Raw genomic sequence first — 20,114 nt, 5'->3', positions numbered from 1 at the left:
GAACTGACAGGATTAACGTTAACGCTACCTCCGGTTGAGTGGCCTGACTTCTACACCTACCCGATAGAGAAACTGAGGGTAAAGAGAAACTGAGGTCATATAAATATATTTAGATGCCTATATAATATAACTATGTGCTGAATGGTCATGTAAAGACTTGTGTGGTGCGATCCGCAGTTCTGCCTAGCCAGCGCCAAGACGACAATGTAAAGAGTGACACTACGGTGCAATTTTAATGATATGAATATTTTCTAGAAATAAAAATTCCAGATACAGCATACTCATTTTTCATTGATTCTTGCACCCAAGAACACAACAAGATGACTTTTAATAATAAAAATAATAATTTAAGCTCCTTATTATGTAGCCGAATCTGTGCTGGTTTGTATTGGCCGCCTCCAGTTTTCCGTTTGTTTTGCCTCCAGCTAGCGCCGTGACGTAGGCGCAAAAGGGGTCTATAGGGCCCTTGGCGCGAGTCCACGAGGGCGCATTGAGAGGTATTTTTGGGACAGACTCGATCAGCACGCCGGAAATAACGGGCTGTTTTTTTTTTTTTTTGCATTACAATGGAAATAATACAAAACAATGAACATGAACATGTGGGGATACAGAGAAAATGAAAGTAAATAATAACAGTAAATAAAATATTTTTACAATTTATATAAAACTTGTTCTATAATACAGGATATTTTCGAAGCTCTTTTATTGGAGGGGATTTTTTGAAGTGAAGAATAACTGTAAATCATAAGCAAAAAATTTGCAACTAGGTTTGAATTTAAGGTATATTGCTTTGTGAATATGATATTTACCCATCGTACAGAAAAAGTTTAATATATCATCTAGCTTTTTATTTTCAGAGAAATCAGAGTGAAAAATAACCTTACTGACAGAAATATTACAGGTCTGGTTGTTGTTGGACAGGAGAAATCACATTTTTTGCGCTCCAGCGTCTCATCTCCACGTCCACTACACAGCCTAATTTTACAGTTCTATATTTTGATATTGTGCATGCCACCTGGGCATTAGACAATAGATACGTCATGCTTATTTAAATGATGTATACAATTGTACATAATAATACATAATGTTCCATTTGAACTAAGATTGCAATTTTAAAACATAATGAAAATGTGCATGAGTTTCAGATGAATTTACAGGTTTCAATATTCATACTATATTTACATATGACTCTGTAAAGCCCTGCCATTATTTATTTAATGAATCATAATGCGATCGTATTATTAAACGCGCTATTATTATGTTTGAGACATCAACCACTGGTCGATTACCATAATGTTTGTATAAACTGTAGGTAACCACTGATAAAATGTACATTTAGGTCATAAAAACCGTAATATTTTCTTCTCAGCCATGTCAACAATTATCCGCGAGTGAAATCTCCTCCCATCCGCTGTCTGATTGGCCTTTCGCAAGGATTCCTGGGTAGTTAAAGTGTGTGGCGCCTGCATCTGTGCGGGCTTCGCGGAAGACCGCTTCAAGGGCACAAAGGGGGCGCTGCTGAGCACACTTCAGAGTGGTAAAATGCTGAATGGGACAGCCTACGGACTCGTAGACTCAGCGAGCACGCGCAATTCAAGTCCACGAGACCAAAAGTCCGCATGAAGTGCGCCATTTGGGACAGGGCCCATGTGTGAGGACGTGTTGGGGGAAGTGAGGTAGCCTATGCCGTAAAGCAGTCGAATTCTGTAGTTCTTTTTGTGCGCGGGGGTTACTACCCGAACCCCGAAGTTTAAAAGTACGATTAAAAACTATACAAACCCCGTAAGGCTATGGCAGACGTTTCATTCAACCTATTTTAAGTCGATGTACCATCACAATGGTTTTGGAAATATATTATGAAGGTTGAAAAGTTACTTAGTGTTACTTTAATGAATAATCCAGCAAACCCCCTCTCCCAACAACAAACTAAGTGCCAAGGTGTGTTTGACAAGCCCCCAGTAGGGCAGAAGAGGCAGCAAAGGCACGCCAGCGAGATGAGATGGTTATGACGTGAAAAATGTTGAAGACACAGGCCAAAAAATGAGAAACTTCTCTCCTTCAATTCATAGACAAACCTTGCTATGAATGCAGTGGTGGAACTAGAGTTTTATACATGGGGTGGCCAGGGGGTGGCCACTGCTACTTTCGGGGGTACACAGTACACACACACACACACACACACACACACACACACACACACACACACACACAGTGGAAAAGCTTATGGAAGGAATTGGGTCACTCTGTTTGTGTCTATAAGTGTTGAACATCCAAAATATTTGCAGAAAACAAAGCTTAAAGGAGAACTCCGGTCAATTTTAACATTGAGCTCATTTTTTTGTACATTTGGAGTGCTGTCAATACAGAGAACAACGACAAAAATCGGTGTTGCCTACACCGAGTTATTCTATTTTTAAAATTTGCACCCTGTTGACTTCAATAGGGCAAGTAGTAAGCCTGCTTTTTAGCCTCTTAACATCCTTTAAGTGTCATTACAAGTGCACAGAAAATGTGAGTGATTCCTTCCGAGTGAACACGGGTGGATCTGACTGCAGTAGATGTTAGAGATATTAATAAAAACGAAGTTAATTCAGCCAGCGCTCATACCTCTGTTTACATCCTGTTTTCGGTGGAAGGCCATAGTAATCGATTGTCGAGTTCACGCGCATAGGTTTAGTTACCAATGATCACGCGCGTGAACTCGACAATCGATTACTATGGCTTCCACCGAGAACCGGATGTAAACAAAGGTATGAGCGCTGACTGAATTAACTTCGTTTTTATTAATATCTCTAACATCTACTGCAGTCAGATCCACTCGTGTTCACTCGGAAGGAATCACTCACATTTTCTGTGCACTTGTAATGACACTTAAAGGATGTTAAGAGGCTAAAAAGCAGGCTTACTACTTGCCCTATTGAAGTCAACAGGGTGCAAATTTTAAAAATAGAATAACTCGGTGTAGGCAACACCGTTTTTTGTCGTTGTTCTCTGTATTGACAGCACTCCAAATGTACAAAAAAATGAGCTCAATGTTAAAATTGACCGGAGTTCTCCTTTAAGCACCAAGGAGATAAGATACCGTAGCATGTGTCTGTTATGTACTGCTGCGTTTATTTACAAAAAAACTCACATTTACAACAAAAAAAAACTGTTTTTTTAATTGTACTTGAAAAATGTAAACAATTGTATTGCCCATCAATATAAAATCTTATCCTAGGAAGATTTAATACAACATAATTCTTTCTTTATAATAATTTATAATTATTCTTTCTAAATATAATTATTTTTTTGTGTTCATTTTTGGGTGAACTATCCTTTTAATCTGGAAAAATCATCTCAACTTAAATTCCTGAATTGGGTATGTGATTGACTGCCTGTGTCTGGTAGATGCTCTGACCTGTTGCTGGTCCTGAAGTCTGACCACACTGACTCTGACTAGCCAGTGGTGATGCAAGGGCTGGGGTCTGTTTGCACCTGATCTGCCTGTTAGTCATTTTAAGCCAAAATGGGGGTCAACCTTGAACAAATTGCAACAGAAGCAAACTCAACAGAAGCAAGAGATTGGGTTTGGGACTGGGTCTGTGGGACTGTTTCTGGGGGACGAGTCTGAGGGAAGAACAGGAGACAATGGTAAGGAGAATGCAAAGGACAAAAGGTAAAATAAAAAGTGAATCCCCAGAAACAGTTTTCGAAACTTTCCCCTAATGGGATTCTTCTAGACTTTTTTTCCTTACTCAGGACATATTGAGGATACAAAATTATTTGAGTTTGCTTCCGTTGCAATTGCACTGCCTACGTTTTCAAATGCAACCAACATAATTTTCTCATTATTTTAACCTGGGATATTCCCATAACAGCGCAGCATCAGTTGAATAGCTGTTCTTATTGCTGTTAACATAATTGTTGCAAATAAATATACATTTTATACCAAAAAAGTTTTTAAAGTATGCGTTATATATGTGACCATCGTTCCCTTTGCTAGTGGCCTTGGAAGGGCCCTTCGTGAAGGGATCGAGTTGTTCACTTTGTTTTGGAAAACCCTTAAAAATGCCTACAAAACCCCTCTTCCCGAAGGGCCCTTCAAGGGTGCAAAAATGCCGTTTGGAATTTGCCCAATATGTAATCATATGCTTATGAAAATAACATGATTATTAATATTAAACAGCATATACATCAAAACTGCCTAAACCTCTGAATCCTGACCAAGGACGAGCTAAATGTATAGGGCTGTGAAGCTGTATGTGTTTTATGCGTTTATAAGAAATGCTGGCAGGGAAAGAGTTAACTTATCCAAATATGTATAATTAATAATAATAATATTGCACACCACTCTGCTTATTACACACACACACTCTGCTTATTACACACACAGGGAGGCGCAGCAGCACACAAACATGCCGAATAAAAATAAAAGGATATAAAAGATTATTATTGCGTACTAGGGGTGTAACGGTACGAAAAAATCACGGTTCGGTACGTACCTCGGTTTAAAAAGTCACGGTTCGGTTTATTTTCGGTACAGTAAGGGAAAGAAATGCAAACATTAAACTGCAGGTTGTTTATTACTATAAACTTTTTTAACAATTTGTTTACACTTTTTTAAACACTTTTTAATAAAATATATATCAAATAAAAAAAAGAATAAGAAATAAAATACTGCTGCAAAGTTCTCCACTAAATAAAATACTCAGTCTCAAACCAATATCACATAATAAATATAATGAAAAATATAAATAAATAACTATGATTACAGTGCAGCATTACCAATCCCAGCTTGTAGGCCTGCTCATATTTAAAAATTAAGGCTGGGAATCGATTAAAAAAAAATTATTAATTGCACAATTTGCTGTAATTAATTGCAATTCCTCCAAGCTTGTAATCATCAATAATTAAACTTAGAATCACCTAATTAAATGAAACACCGGGGGGAAAAAGGAACATTTGCGCTGAACGCGGAGACTTCCGCCACTTAATATGTTCCTGTGGAAACACGAAAATGTACCAGGGACGTGCGGTCAGGGTAGGCAGGGTAGGCAGTGCCTCACCAAAGGAAATGTTGACATTACATTTATTAATTCCAAGAACTTTATTAATTCACCACATTATGATTTATTTTATTCCAAATATAAATTTTTGTAACAAAAATTCTCAGGAATACACATATTATACTCATTTTGCCATTGTTTGCTCCTAAAACCATTGTTTCATGCAGGAAATGCAAGGCCATTGAGGCAGAGGTTAGCAGTGCCTCTTTGGTCCATAGAACGTAGTTTACGTAGGTTTGCGCATGCGCAGTCAGTTCTCATGCTGTCTTGAATTATCAACATTGAGGCAGAGACCGAGCTTGCTTCATGTCACGTGATCCACTCACTCTCACTCAATCCGCGCTTCCCGATCTAGCGGCGCCTAGCGTTGGCTGTCAACAGGCCCGGGGTGGGTAATCGGGAGAATTCCCGGTGGGCCGCTTCACTTTTGGGCCGGTCGAGGATTTTTTTTTTCACATTTGTCACGTTAGTTACATTAGGCTACACACGTTCCACATTCTGACACCGCAGCGCGCAGCCTCTGCATAGGTTGAACCATGTGAGGGAGTTCTCCCCTCCCCTCCTATAGAGTTGGTTGGTTCCATAGCCCGTCTTTTCCAAAACGTTTTCTCAGGTAACTACCGCGGCTCCGCCGGCGCCTACCGATAGCTGGGCCGGCCTGGTAGCTACGCGTCAGGGAGGATGGATGGGAGGAAGAGGCCAGGAGGTATGGAAGCTTGTTTCCGCAACAGAATAAAACATTTTAAAAAATAATTGCGACTTTTTATCTCACAATTGCGAGTTTACATCTCGCAATTCTGTCATTATTTCTCAGAATTGCGTGAAATAAAGTCGCAATTGCGTGTTATAAAGTCAGAATTGCGAGATATAAAGTCAGAATTGCATGAAATAAAGTCGCAATTGCATGTTATAAAGTCAGAATTGCAAGATATAAAGTCAGAATTGTGTGAAATAAAGTCACAATTGCTTCTTATAAAGTCTAAGTGAATTATTATTTAACCTTTACATTATTTGTTGAACCATGGCATTAATACAAACTACACAATAGTGACTAGGCTGCTTGTCGGTTCGCTGACACCGCGCCGCCTCCCTCTTACTGTGTCCTGCACAAAACATTTGTTCTCTTACGAGAGGTTCTCTCGTATTGCGTAAGTAGCTTACGCTGCGGGAAAGTCTCCTTTCTCGAGATACTGAAGCCAAAAAAATATCCTTAATTTTTAATAATCTTGTCAACGCAGTGCGGCAGCCTGCAGACCTAGGGCAGGCTACTTGTGTGCCCATTGGCTGCCCTGCGGCAATCGCTGAGCCCATGGCGTGACGTCACGACCAATGAGCGCGCTTGCCGCGCTTAATGCGTCACAGCCCGTCATTAGGGGTGTGGCCTAGCATATATAAGCAGGGCTCAGAGGCTGCTTCACTGATTTCTGTCTCTTCAGCGAAGCTCTTCGCATCGCTGTCTCTGAGGAAGCCGCCGTCGAAGCAAGCGACCAGCACGCCGAGGATCTCAGCCTGAGGACGCCGGCCGCCTTCGCCACATTCAGCTTTCCCTGCCTGCTGTGCTATCCGGCACTATATCCTTTTCTGCTCTGTGTTTGTGTGTTCGCCCCGCGACGCACTTGCATCTAAAATGGCGTTGTTTCAAATGCCTCACTCATCCTGTGGCTCGTGCAGAGCCGCGCTCAGCGATGGAGACCGACACGTGGTGTGCGCTCTCTGCCTGGGCTTCGACCACGCAGCCCGCGCTCTCTCCGAGGGCGGCTGCGAACAGTGTGAGGAGTTAACGATGTCGACCCTACGGGCTCGACTCGCTAAGTTTGAGGATCCTCCACCTTCTCCGGCCGCCTCTTTCGGGCCGCGTAAGAAGAAACGCCGCTCTCAAAGGCTATACTGGCATCCCCTCCGTTGAGGCGGCGGTGGCAACGCACCTTTGCCCGCCGTCTGCTAGATGGTGCTCAAAGTCTGCCCTGCCGTCCAAAGCCTGCAGGACCACCTCAGCTCTCGCCGGCCGCGCTTTCGCCGCCTCCGGCCAGGCTGCTTCCGCCCTGCACTCGATGGCTGTACTTCAGATCCTACAAGCCGACCTCCTCCGTGAATTGGACGAGAAGGGCCCGGATCACTCAGCCTTAACGGATCTGCGCAGCGCTACGGACCTTGCGCTCCGTGCTACTAAGACCGCTGCACAAGCCATCGGCAGATCTATGGCCGCGCGCACCGTCATCGACAGGCACCTTTGGTTGACGCTTGCGGATATGAGTGAGTCAGAGCGCTTGGTGTCTCTGAATGCCCCACTCTCGCTCACCGGCATCTTCGATCCTTCGGTCAGCGGGATAGTGGACCGCTTCTCTGAAGTGCAGAAGGCGTCGCAGGCTATGCACCTCTTCCTGCCCCGCCGCTCGAGCCCAGCCACAGGCCGCTCTCAAACTCAGCCTCCTGTGCGCAGCTCCACACAGCGCTCGTCTCGGCCACCCAACAATTCACAGCGACGTCAGGGTGGCCGCCCTAGATCGCGCTCGTCCAGCCGTCACAGGCCGCCGCCCCCCCGGGGTCCGCGGCCCAAGATCACGTTGAAGTCTGAGCCCGCGAAGTCCTCCTAGCATCTACAAGGAGGAAGAGATGGTTGAGTCCCGCTACAGCCGGACCGCCATCAAAGTGCCCAGCTCTGTCAGTCCCCTCTATTCAGGCTACTACAGCAGCTTACACCGCAGCCAACGAGCCAGTAATACCACTCGCTCGCCTGCACACAAACGCCGTTTTCACGGCGACCCAGATAAATCTCAAAAAGAGTATAAGTTCGGGTTTTCCGGCTCCGGCCGAAGGTGTCTTAAGTGTAGAAAATGTGCCCACTCCCATGTGCTCACTGCTTCACACAAACACGGTCCCCATGGTAACGCGCCCAGAGCGCTCTCTCATAAAGCGGACACACGCTCGAGTATTAAGTGTAGTATATGTGCCCACAACTCTGTGCTCACACCTACCCGCTGCTCGCTCTGCCATTCAGTTACCTAGAATTACAACGGCTCAGGCCGAGGGGATATTAAGTGTAGAAAAAGTGCCCACTCCAGTGTGTTCACTGCTTCACACAAACACGGTTCCCATGGCAACGCGCTCAGAGCGCTCACTCATAAAGCGGAAACACACCGCTTGAGTATTAAGTGTAGTAAATGTGCCCACAACTCTGTGCTCACACCTACCCGCTGCTCGCTCTGCCATACGGTTACCCCGGGTTACAGACCCTCTAAAGCTCCCAAACACTGGCTGTTGTAAACCCTGGTGTAAACCCTGCGCCCGCTCACGAGCACGCGCACTCACTCTCAGACACTATAACCCCCACGCCGCTCTCGCGCCAGGGGTGTTTGACAGCAAAACGCACTCCATCCTCCGGAACCGAGCAACTGAACGCTGTACAGCCGGCCAATACTGTTTATCAGCCCCCCTGTTCGAGCACCGGCGGCGCACGCGCCGCCCCATCCTCTCTGATACAGGTTCCCCATCCCGTGCAGCGCGGCGATCTGAACCCAGAGACCATTCGACCCCTAGCTATGCGTGCAAAAGCGTGGGAAGCTATTCAGGGCACGTCAGAATGGGTGTTGAACACTATAAAACACGGCTATTCGCTTCTATTCGCTCGTCGCCCCCCGCGCTTCATAGCACAGACAGAGACGAAAGTGAGTTTGGAAGCAGCGCACCTGCTTCAAGCAGAAATAGCAAAGCTGCTGCACAAGGGGGCCATAGAACAGGTTCATCCTTCCCTGAGCGAGTCGGGCTTTTACAGCCGTTACTTCCTCGTTCCCAAGAAGGACGGAGCGTTAAGACCTATTTTAGATCTGAGACATCTGAACAAAGCCCTCATGAGACGGCCGTTCAAGATGATTACAACCAGACAGATCCTTGCGCAGATCCACCCAGGAGACTGGTTTATCTCTCTCGATCTGAAAGACGCGTATTTCCAGATCCAGATAACTCCCCATCACAGGCCATTCTTGAGATTCGCCTTCGACAGTCGAGTATATCAATACACAGTCCTGCCGTTCGGCCTGTCTTTAGCACCCCGTACATTTACGAAATGCATGGACACGGCTCTCGCTCCCCTGAGAAGACAGGGAATGCGAATACTGAACTATCTGGACGATTGGCTTGTTCTAGCGCAGTCAGAGACAGAACTTGTGTCTCACAGAACAGCGCTTCTCAGCCATCTGGAAGATCTGGGTCTCTCGGTCAATTGGACCAAGAGCTCGCTCTCGCCCCGTCAGTCAATTTCCTTTCTTGGAATAGAACTGGACTCGGTGGCTATGACGGCCAGATTGTCGGAGCAGCGCGCGCGCCGCATCCGTCTCCTCGCCGCATCCTTCAAAAAAGGCAGCCGGGTTCCGCTGAAAGCATTCCAGCGTATCCTGGGGCATATGGCCTCAGCTGCGGCAGTGCTTCAGCTGGGCTTACTGCGCATACGCCCGCTTCAACGCTGGCTGAGAGCGCGTGTGCCCCATCGAGCCTGAGCGGCCGGTGGCTCGCTAATCAGAGTGACTCAGGGCTGCGTTTCAGCCCTGCAGCCCTGGCTAGCAGCCGAATGGTATCACACTGGAGTGATTATGGGGGTGATCTCACACCGGAAAGTTGTCTCGACAGACGCTTCCAACCTAGGTCGGAGAGCGCTCTTCGAAGGCAGACCGGTCTGTGGCCGCTGGTCAGACCAGGAGAATCTCCTACACATAAACTGTCTAGAGATGCTCGCGGTCGAGAAAGCGCTCAAACACTTCCTCCCATTCCTCCATGGTCACCATGTTCTAGTCCGCACGGACAATACATCGGTGGTGGCCTATGTGAATCGCCAGGGCGGCAGACTGTCTAGGGACAACGTTCCCCCTGGGGAGTGGTCTCTACACCCCCAAACAGCCCGCTATATGCTTTTCCCCGGTCTCTCTGCTACCTCAGGTCATCAAGAGAGTCAGGTAAGCGCGCCACACAGTGCTCCTGGCCGATTCCGGTGCGGAGAGACCTTCTCTCTCAAGCCCGCGGCTCGATCTGGCATCCCCATCCAGACACTGGTCTCTGCATGCATGGAGCCTCAACGATTACATGCTGATCTGCCAGAAGGGGTTATGAACACGATCATACAATCCAGAGCTCCCTCTACGAGGCGGCTCTACACGTCTAAATGGTCGGTGTTTAACAGATGGTGCACTGCCAAGGGGCTCGATCCACAGACATGTGGGGTATCGCAAGTATTGTGCTTCCTTCAAGAGCTGTTGGACGCGGGCAGGTCCCCCTCCACGCTCAAAGTTTATGTCGCGGCCATTTCAGCGTTCTCTGTCTCGGAGCTGGGTCGCGCATTAGGAAGGAACGAGTTCGTCATCCGCTTCCTTAGAGGAGCTAGGAGGATGAACCCCCCGCGACCCCCCTCGGTTCCTATGTGGGATCTTTCACTGGTCTTGGAAGCCCTGAAAGCGCATCCCTTTGAACCCGTGGAAACTGTGGATATGAAATACCTCACGCTCAAAATCGTTTTTCTGATAGCGCTGTCTTCAGTCAAACGAGTGGGAGACCTTCACGCGTTATCTATTAACGCCGCGTGCCTCGAGTTCGGACCCAGTGACTCTAAAGTCATTCTCAGACCGAGGCATGGGTACGTTCCCAAAATTTTGGGCACTCCCTTCAGAGCGCAGGTCATTTCTCACTCAGCCCTGCCGAATTCTGGCAGCGAGGCAGATAGTAATCTCCTCTGCCCGGTCAGAGCGTTGAGAAACTATATTTCGCGCTCCGCCGCCTTCAGGCGCTCGGAGCAGCTTTTTGTTTCATTTGGTGGGCGCACCAAGGGTCTCGCCGCCTCGAAACACACCCTGTCCAGATGGATAGTGGATGCTATTGCTGCTGCTTATGCGTCTAAAGACCTGCAGTGCCCACTGGGCATTCGAGCTCACTCCACCAGAGGCATGGCCTCATCGTGGGCGTGGTCCAGCGGGATTCCCATTCATGACATTTGTGCAGCGGCAGGCTGGGCCTCCCCCTCTACATTTGTTAGGTTTTACAACCTGGAAGTTCCCGCCTTGCAGGCGAAAGTGTTATCAGTCTAAGTCTCGTGTAGCCAGCCCACTGTCTGTGCGCGGGCTACGTTGTGTGATTTAGCTCTACTGGTTGAGCTACAATAGCAGTGAAGTGTCAGTTCGGACCGGCTGTGCCGCTCCATGCCTCCTTAGTATGTGCTTGTGTTACTGCGCTAGCCCTCTGTGGGCCGCCCGACTCTGCTATCACGTTCCCCGGGCTCTCCCTGGGACTCATTCAGTGGATGCTGGGCACGCGCACGGCGTTGACAAGGGAGTTCCCGCAGCGTAAGCTACTTACGCAATACGAGAGAACCTCTCGTAAGAGAACGTACTCGGTTACTAAATGTAACCTCTGTTCTCTCTAGAGAGGGAACGAGTATTGCGTAACCCGCCGTGCTCGCGCCACAAGCTCATTCGCTTCATGCAACAGAAACCAGTGAAGCAGCCTCTGAGCCCTGCTTATATACGCTAAGCCACACCCCTAATGACGGGCTGTGACGCATTAAGCGCGCCAAGCGCGCTCATTGGTCGTGACGTCACGCCATGGGCTCAGCGATAGACTGCTGTAGTTGCCGCAGGGCAGCCAATGGGCATGCGAGTAGCCTGCCCTAGGTCTGCAGGCTGCCGCACTGCGTTGACAAGATTATTAAAAATTAAGGATAATTTTTTGGCTTCAGTATCTCGAGAAAGGAGACTTTCCCGCAGCGTAAGCTACTTACGCAATACGAGAGAACCTCTCGTAAGAGAACAGAGGTTACGTTTAGTAACCGAGTACGTTTTGTTGTATAAGTCATAAGATAGATGTGTCCATTAATTTGATTATTAGATTTGATTGTGCATTAGCCTCACATATGACTGACTTTGCTGTATGCAGGCAGCGATGTGATGATGCCTGATATGAACTTGGGTTGCTACATTAACTGAATGAATATATGCCACATTGATAGGTCACAGCCTACCCATGACAAGATTTCACCGCACGTTACTGAAATGTACCTATGTTCCACACACAAAATATTGCATTCGGTCATTCGGTACACACGTGCACCGAACCGAAAGCCCTGTACCGAAACGGTCCGGTACGAATACACGTACCGTTACACCCCTATTGCGTACACACAAAGATATGGTTGAATTCGGCTTGTCCCGTAGATGGTCTGTTCTTTAACTTCGCACACACGCACACGCACACACACACACACACACACACACACAGCTTTAGCACAAGCAGATCCGTTTGCGCTCTGGAGTTTAGTTTAGTTTTTCCGATGCAAATTCCTCCATGTAAAAAGCAAATCCGCCATGGCGCGAGTGCAACTGGCTTTTAAAAGGAATGGGAGATGAGACTCTGATTGATTTATTGTACGTTATGCCCAAAACACACCCATTACTCATTAAGAGAATAGGGACGACCCTTTTAGACCATGCGCCGGGACCACCGACCATTTTCCCCACCGCTAAACTAGCAAAAGTGGATTCAGAAACGCCCTAAGTGCACCTGTGCTTTAGACCATGAGCTTAGATCCTTAAAATAGGGCCCAAGGTCTGGATGATGGTGTCAAGTGGACGTGAGAGAGAGAAGCTGAAACAATGTCAAATATGGGGAAAATAATGTGTTTTGAACATTCAAGCATGGAAACCTATTCTAGTAGAGCCCAAAAACAAAATCTAGACTTTGTTAAAGTTTATAATATGGCCTCATTGTTATTCTTCTCTTATTTCCTGAATCGAATGTCTCGCACATTCACAGATTGCTAATTTACGCATTGCAAAATAAAGTGGATAAAGTTGATCATGTCAAGATTAATTTCATGCTACCTTTGTGTTTTTTTTGGAGCATGAACATTTGTATATATGTATAGAAAAGCTTCCTCTAAACGTCTGTACTGAGTTAATCTAGCATCAGTGACGTCAGTTCTGCAGAATCGGCATCTTCCGTTATTAAGCTCTTCTTCCTGTTGATTCAGATCTTACAGCGGTCTTCGACGACTACACTTAAAGAAGTGCGGGGCAAATACAAGGATTTTCATCCATAATGAAGTTCATCATCCTCTTCCTCTGCGTACCTTTGGTTTACTCAAGTGAGTTTCTTCCTCTGCATACCTTTGGTTTACTCAAGTGAGTTTCATTTCATAAAGACGTTTAACTGATGAATTCAACGAGGCCTTCAGCTACTTCCGTGTGTTGAACTCTGTGCTAAACGTTATATGCTTTTGTCTTTAAAAAAAAATAATATATATATATATATATATATTGCTATTTAGGTTTAATTTATTTTTATTTCAGTTTTAGTTTAAGGTAGTTTTATTATAGTTTATCAACATTTTGATTTAGCTTTTATTTTTCGTTTATATTTTAATGTGACTTTTAGTGTATTTTTTATTTATTTATTTTCAGTTAATAATTTTAGTCTTTCTATTTGAACAATTATTGTTTATTTAAGTTTAGTCTAACTTTTTCAACTAATATTTACATTTTATTTATTATTAATTTTATTTGATTTCATCTTTACTTCAGTTAAAAGACAGGTTTTTAATAGTTGGCAGAAACTGGCAGAAACTCATGAGGTCTTTTTAATCTGATTCAGTGCTTGCCTTTTCCTTTGTGGGTTGAAAGGCAGTTTTTATCTTTAATTTTCCGATGACGTCGATCTGTCTCATGCAGGCAGGTCTATTTACAAGGCAATAAAACTATAACAAGTCTGAGAATAGTCCTATAAGAATGAATAAAGTTTTAATGTTAATTAACCTGTTAACTGTCACTCCTGATCATGAATGTTTTGAAATGAAGACCTTTAAAAAAACCCACACACTCAGCAAATTATTGCAGAAATTAAAGCAGTTTGAAACACAGAAGTATAAAAAAGTTTTAGATATTCAGGTTTACTTTAAAGGAACACTCCACCGTTTTTTTAAATAGGGCTTATTCATGTTCTTTCATACATTTAGATAGGTGGGCAAATGCATTTTTGTCTCAGTGCATGCATTGTTTTAGTTTGACAGGGTCGGCGCTAGCTTAGCTTAGCACAATGAATGGAATCCTTTGTTGCCAGCTAGCATGTCCTGAGTAAAAGTGATCAAAAAAACAAACAAACACGTAATTACTTCTTGTGGCCTGCGTATTCACAACGAGTACAAATAGCAATGCAGATTAACACTAGGCGATTTCTTAGGCAGATATTGACGTGGGACTATATTATGGGGAAGCACAGGCGAAGCACTGCTACTTGGGCGCAGACATATCACGCAACACATGAAATCCCACGACTTCTGTCAACATACCTGCAAGGAGTCAAAACACAGAAGAACAACACGCGTGATCTGCACCGAGTGTCTTCGCTTTTGGATTGTTTTTTTTTTTGAGAAGGTACAGCTACAGTTACAGCAAACATGGTAATTATCTGCGTAGCAAAAGGTTGTGAGAACAAGCAAAGGACATACACGAATGTAATGTTTCACAGAATTCCATCGAATGTGGAACTGAGAAATAAATGGCTAGCTGCTCTGGAGATCTGTACTTCAACGCCTCTTTACAAAATCAAACAGTATCGTGTTAGCGAAGAACATTTTGCACCGGAGGACTAAGTTACTTTGAAAAAATAGAATATGGGCCCAGAAAGACGGTACTACGTCTGAAACATACGGCTGTCCCCATCCCATCTATTTTCAAAGCACAGGCAGAACAAAGTGCACATGTAAGTTGTCTTTTATTACTCTTCCTTATGTTAATCTGTGTCTTTATTCGGTTGTAAGATAGATGCTGAGAAGCTGTATATAGACTCTAGTATAACCTCATGTTGAATTCAACCTGTTTAGCATGAACAACCAAACTAAAATAATAATCGCTGTTATCGTTATTGTTATCGTTATTTCTCTCACCGAGTTAGGCTCAGGAGTTTTAGTATAACTACTATGAGGAGAAGGCTACAAGCAGTTTACTACATGTGTCATGTTTAAAATAATCACTTACTCTGTGGACAGCTGTCCATTTGGTCCATTCGGCGTGGGGCGTTTTTTCCAGTTCACTTTATCACACCAAAAAAAAAAATCGAGTACTGCCGGATGGATCAGCGCCGTGAAATCCTCGGTAGCTGCGACACAACTGCGGGCACGCTCATCTTGATCTGACACGTTGGTCATCGATGGCAGAAACTTGTCCCACTCGCTACAGCACAGACACTCTATTTCAGTCGGCATTTTCAGTTGGCTCTCATCCTCACGTCCTCGGGCTGTTGAGCGATCGCAACCTCCGCCTGTCGTTCTATTTCCACTCATTTTCTGTAAACTCTTGTATATAGGTATGGTTCTGGCTCACACAAAATCAGCCATGTTCATCGCCATTCATGTCCAGGCCCTGGTCATCTCTAGGCTTGACTACTGTAATGCTCTTTTGGCCGGACTTCCAGCATGTGCAACAAAACCTCTACAGATGATCCAAAATGCTGCAGCTCGTCGTGTCTTCAACGAGCCCAAGAGGGCCCACATCACTCCTCTGTTCATCTCTCTGCACTGGCTACCTCTCGCTGCTCGCATCAAATTCAAGGCATTGACGCTTGCTTACAGATCTATCACAGGCTCAGCTCCCTACTATTTTCACTCACTCCTACGAGTCTACATCCCTACCAGAAGCCTACGATCGGTCAACGAGCGACGTCTCGTGGTTCCATCACAGAGAGCCACAAAATCACTTTCCAGAACATTCTCATTCACAGTTCCATGCTGGTGGAACGCTCTCCCCACTCTCATCCGGATTGCAGAATCACTGGCAACATTCAAAAAACAGCTGAAAACCCATCTCTTCCGTGAGCACTTAACCTCATTAAAAAAAAAAAAAAAAAATAATCCCTTCGAAACATCACTTATCGGGCTTATGCTACTCTGAATAATGCCTGAACTTTGTATTCTGAGCACTTCTTGCGTTGTTGTTGTTTTTGCCTCTTCATGATGACTCGCTTAATTTAGTCCTAATTTGTAAGTCGCTTTGGATAAAAGCGTCTGCTAAATGACTAAATGTAAATGTAAATGTCATGTACTGTAGGGAAAATAGCCAGGCAGCTACTATTCACACCGGTATGTTGACAGAAGTCGTGGGATTTCATGTGTTGCGTGATATGTCTGCGCCCAAGTAGCAGTGCTTCGCCTGTGCTTCCCCATAATATAGTCCCAAGTCAATATCTGCCTAAGAAATCGCCTAGTGTTAATCTGCATCGCTATTTGTACTCGTTGTGAATACGCAGGCCACAAGAAGTAATTAGGTGGGTTTTTTTTTTTTTTTTGATCACTTTTACTCAGGCCATGCTAGCTGGCAACAAAGGATTCCATTCATTGTGCTAAGCTAAGCTAGCGCCGACCCTGTCAAACTAAAACAATGCATGCACTGAGACAAAAATGCATTTGCCCACCTATCTAAATGTAGGAAAGAATATGAATAAGCCCTATTTAAAAAAACGGTGGAGTGTTCCTTTAAAGCAAATGTACTGACCTAAACATTTTACAAAACAAATACTCTAAATACTTATATGTGTTTAACTAAGTTGTGTTTCAAAATTGAAGTTGATGTCTCAAAAAATCTTAATTTGAAAAATGTAACATTTTAAAGTAGCATTACCATATTAAAACAAATGTCTGTCAAAACAGCTTCAAATAATAAATTTTGAGTGCTTTCTAATGATACCTTAAATACTAAAATATCTGTGCAAAAGTATTGATTTGAAATTAAAAGAAAAAAAGTGAATGACTCAAACAGTAATTTGATTTATGACACTGTATGTGGTGTTTAACTGATTGAGAGCTTCATATCTTTGTGTTGTTTGTTCAGAGATTCACGAGTTCATCACCACATACACTGAAATAAGAGGCCAGACGATTGAAGGAACTCTAGATTTTTTTGCTGTAACGACATTGGATGATCAACAGATCGATTATTATGACAGTAACATAAAGAAGATAGTTCCCAAAAATGACTGGATGAATAAGTTTACATCTACAGAACTGTGGAAGAAATACACTGAGATCAGAGAAAAACTACAGCAGATCTACAAAAACAACATTCATGTTATGATGGAGACATTCAATCAGTCACAGGGTGAGAGAAAATGCTTTATACTACATTTTTAAATGTGAAAGATTATCTTGTACATTAAAAAGAGCAGATCTTATAGTATCCCCTTCTTCAGGTGTTCATACGTATCAGAGGATGTTTGGCTGTGAATATGATAATCAGACTGGAGACTCATATGGGTTTGATCAGTACGGTTATGATGGACAGGATTTCATCTCACTGGACCTGAGGAACCTCAGCTACATCACATCTGTACAAAAGGCATCTCCTACAGTGGAGAAGTGGAATAATGACACAACACAGCTTGAATTTCTGAAACAATACTATGATCATGAGTGTGTTTACTGGCTGAAGGAGTTCTTGAAGTTAAGGAAAAAGGCTGACAGGATAACAGGTACCCTTTGTTCACCAAGTAGATCATTTATATACATATATAGTAGGGATGCACTGATACGATTTATCTGCATCATCAAATCATTTTCATTGAACATTGGAATTAATCCATTTTTTACTTGGAAACACGAGATGGGAGGAAACAAATATATGTCAGTGATCTTGAGCTCTCACCAAACTTTTGCATCTTTTTATATCACCTTTTTCATGCTATAGCCGATTAGCCGATAATCTGATGGTTTTATATCTCTCAATATCGGCGTCCAATACATCAGTGCATCTCTAATAATGAGTCATTCTTTGTCTCTTTGTTTTAATGAAGCCACCATGAGAAAACAATAGATTTAACTGATCTGATCGGAAGTATTAAATATTTTTCTCACATTTTTCTCAATCTTTTTCAGCTCCTGAAGTGTCTCTGTTACAGAAGAATCCCTCGTCTCCAGTAGTGTGTCATGCCACAGGTTTCTACCCATCAGGAGTGAGCATTACCTGGTTAAAAATTGGAGTGAATCACTATGAGGATGTGGATCTTGGAGAGCTTCTGCCAAATGAGGACGGGACCTTCCAGAGGACATCTACCCTTCGTGTTTCTCCAGACGAATGGAAGAACAACCAGTTCAGTTGTGAGGTGGAGCACCAGGGAAAAACCATCCAGAAGACTGACGATGAGATCAAGAATAAGTACAGTAAGTTGTTAATAATGCTGCATAGTATTTTTATGGTTATGCCTCTTTAATTCATAGTTCCCTTTTGATACTCTACTCGTACTGCGTCGCAAGACACTGTTATGGGGAAAACTCCTTTCTGAAGCCTTTTTAATCACCCAGTGAAACTGCACGGCCATTGGTTCGTGCAGAGTAGTATAACGAACCAATGGCGAGGCAGTGGAGCTGCACGAGCCTATGGCAGAGAACTAGGGCTGCACGATTAATCGCAATTTACATGTAATCGCACTTAAATCGCGATGGCTTATCGCGATTTTATAATCGAAAAGGCTGCGATTATTTTTTGATGCGCAGTTTGTCATTGATGTACGGCTCTGTAAACGCTGCTCCATCTGAAAGCACTGCGAGTTAGAGTCACTTATAACGTGCATTTGAAAAAGCAACACGCGTCAAACATCTTTCCAAAACATGAGAAGCATTTATGAACCTCTTGTCCAACAACAGACAACATTTAATAACATGCATTTAGTCCAAACTCCCTTCACAACGACAGCTGAGCTCATCCTTCTGAGAGATGATGTGCTTCTGACACAGAATAAGGCAGTCGTGTGTTTATATAAGTCATGTTTAATCAAAGCGTTTCAAACTTCTCTTTATTCAGATACAGCTATAGGGGTTTCCTGGAATGATGCGCATTATTGTACTTCTGCGGCGGGGCATATTTATCGTGTTTGCATGAAAAGAGCACTTTTCACTGGCATTTGTTGTAAAATGTCAAACATCTGAACGCCACTTGCCGGCTCCACCCCGCAAGACGTGTCCATTGAAGACTCGCTCTTTACGAGAGCGCGAGTCTCGCCTCGCTGCGTTCACAAACTGCTTTCTCTAGAAAGCTTCTCCTTCCTCATTCTCACTGCTCTCTTTCTGACTCTCTGTGGTCATTAAAAATCCCAGGATGTCTTTCGAAAGAGTAGGGGTGTAACCCCGGCATCCTGGCCAAATTTGCCCAGTGGCCTCTGTCCATCATGGCCTCCTAATCATCCCCATATACTGATTGGCTTCATCACTGTCTCCTCTCCACCAGTAAGCTGGTGTGTGGTGGGCGTTCTGGCGCAATATGGCTGCCGTCGCATCATCCAGGTGGATGCTGCACATTGGTGGTGGTTGAGGAGATTCCCCCCTTCTATGTAAAGCGCTTTGAGTGTCGAGAAAAGCGCTATATAAATGTAATGAATTATTATTATTAATATTATGAGAGCTGTTCAAATGGGGCAGTATTTACTACCAATCAGCCGCACTCCACTGACAAGCTGCACATAAAATAATCACAGCCTTTGCCAAATCGCGTGCGGTTTTATTGCGATTAATCGAGCAGCCCTACAGAGAACCCCGCCAGAGCGCGCCAATTCTCAATTCTCCTTCAGCGGCGATGACTATCTCTTCGCTGGACTTCGAGACTAAGCTAAAACAGCCTTCTCGTCGTTGAATAAGCCCTCACAGCAGATAAGCTGACTCGGCAACTGCTATCTCCCTCTATAAGAGCACTTTTCACTGGCATTTGTTGTAAAATGTCGAACATCTGAACGCCACTTGCCGGCTCCACCCCGCAAGCCGCGTTCATTGAAGACTAACGCTTTAACTACGAGAGCGTGAGTCTCGCCTCGCTGCGTTCACGAACTGCTTTCTCTAGAAATCTTCTCCTTCCTCATTCTCACTGCTCTCTTTCTCTCAAGCTGAGATAAAGAAACAGTGGGTTACAAAGCTGAGTGAACGGGTCTAAGCAGGGTTCCTACACAGTTTGGAAAAGTATGGAATTTGATTTGAGTAATTTCCAGGTCTGGAAAAGTATTCCAGACTATTGCCCTATTTAGTTTTCTATAATAGAAAATTACGAATTGAATGAACAT

The 20,114-nt window shown here is 44.3% G+C and overlaps 2 protein-coding genes across 2 annotated transcripts in view; one reads left to right on the top strand and one right to left on the bottom strand.

The window, feature by feature from the left end:
* LOC308702276 (major histocompatibility complex class I-related gene protein-like) overlaps positions 1–20,114 on the bottom strand; it is a 55,742-nt gene that overhangs the window by 19,824 nt on the left and 15,804 nt on the right. The gene's annotated exons all lie outside the window — the stretch shown is intronic.
* LOC308701560 (uncharacterized protein) overlaps positions 1–20,114 on the top strand; it is a gene marked incomplete at its 3' end in the record, with an annotated part of 34,192 nt that overhangs the window by 10,810 nt on the left and 3,268 nt on the right. Inside the window, exons 5-9 of the mRNA XM_081383916.1 lie at positions 6,720–6,904; positions 7,170–7,532; positions 16,904–17,170; positions 17,262–17,540; positions 17,944–18,228. Coding sequence (XP_081240042.1) covers positions 6,720–6,904; positions 7,170–7,532; positions 16,904–17,170; positions 17,262–17,540; positions 17,944–18,228 — 1,379 coding nt within the window. The remainder of the gene's footprint in view (positions 1–6,719; positions 6,905–7,169; positions 7,533–16,903; positions 17,171–17,261; positions 17,541–17,943; positions 18,229–20,114) is intronic.

This window comes from Scardinius erythrophthalmus, assembly GCF_964197995.2.
Source record: "Scardinius erythrophthalmus genome assembly, chromosome: 14".
NCBI classification, from domain to species: Eukaryota; Metazoa; Chordata; class Actinopteri; order Cypriniformes; family Leuciscidae; genus Scardinius; species Scardinius erythrophthalmus.
Note: the sequence above shows the minus strand (reverse complement) of the source record. Positions and strands in the feature narration are given on the sequence as shown.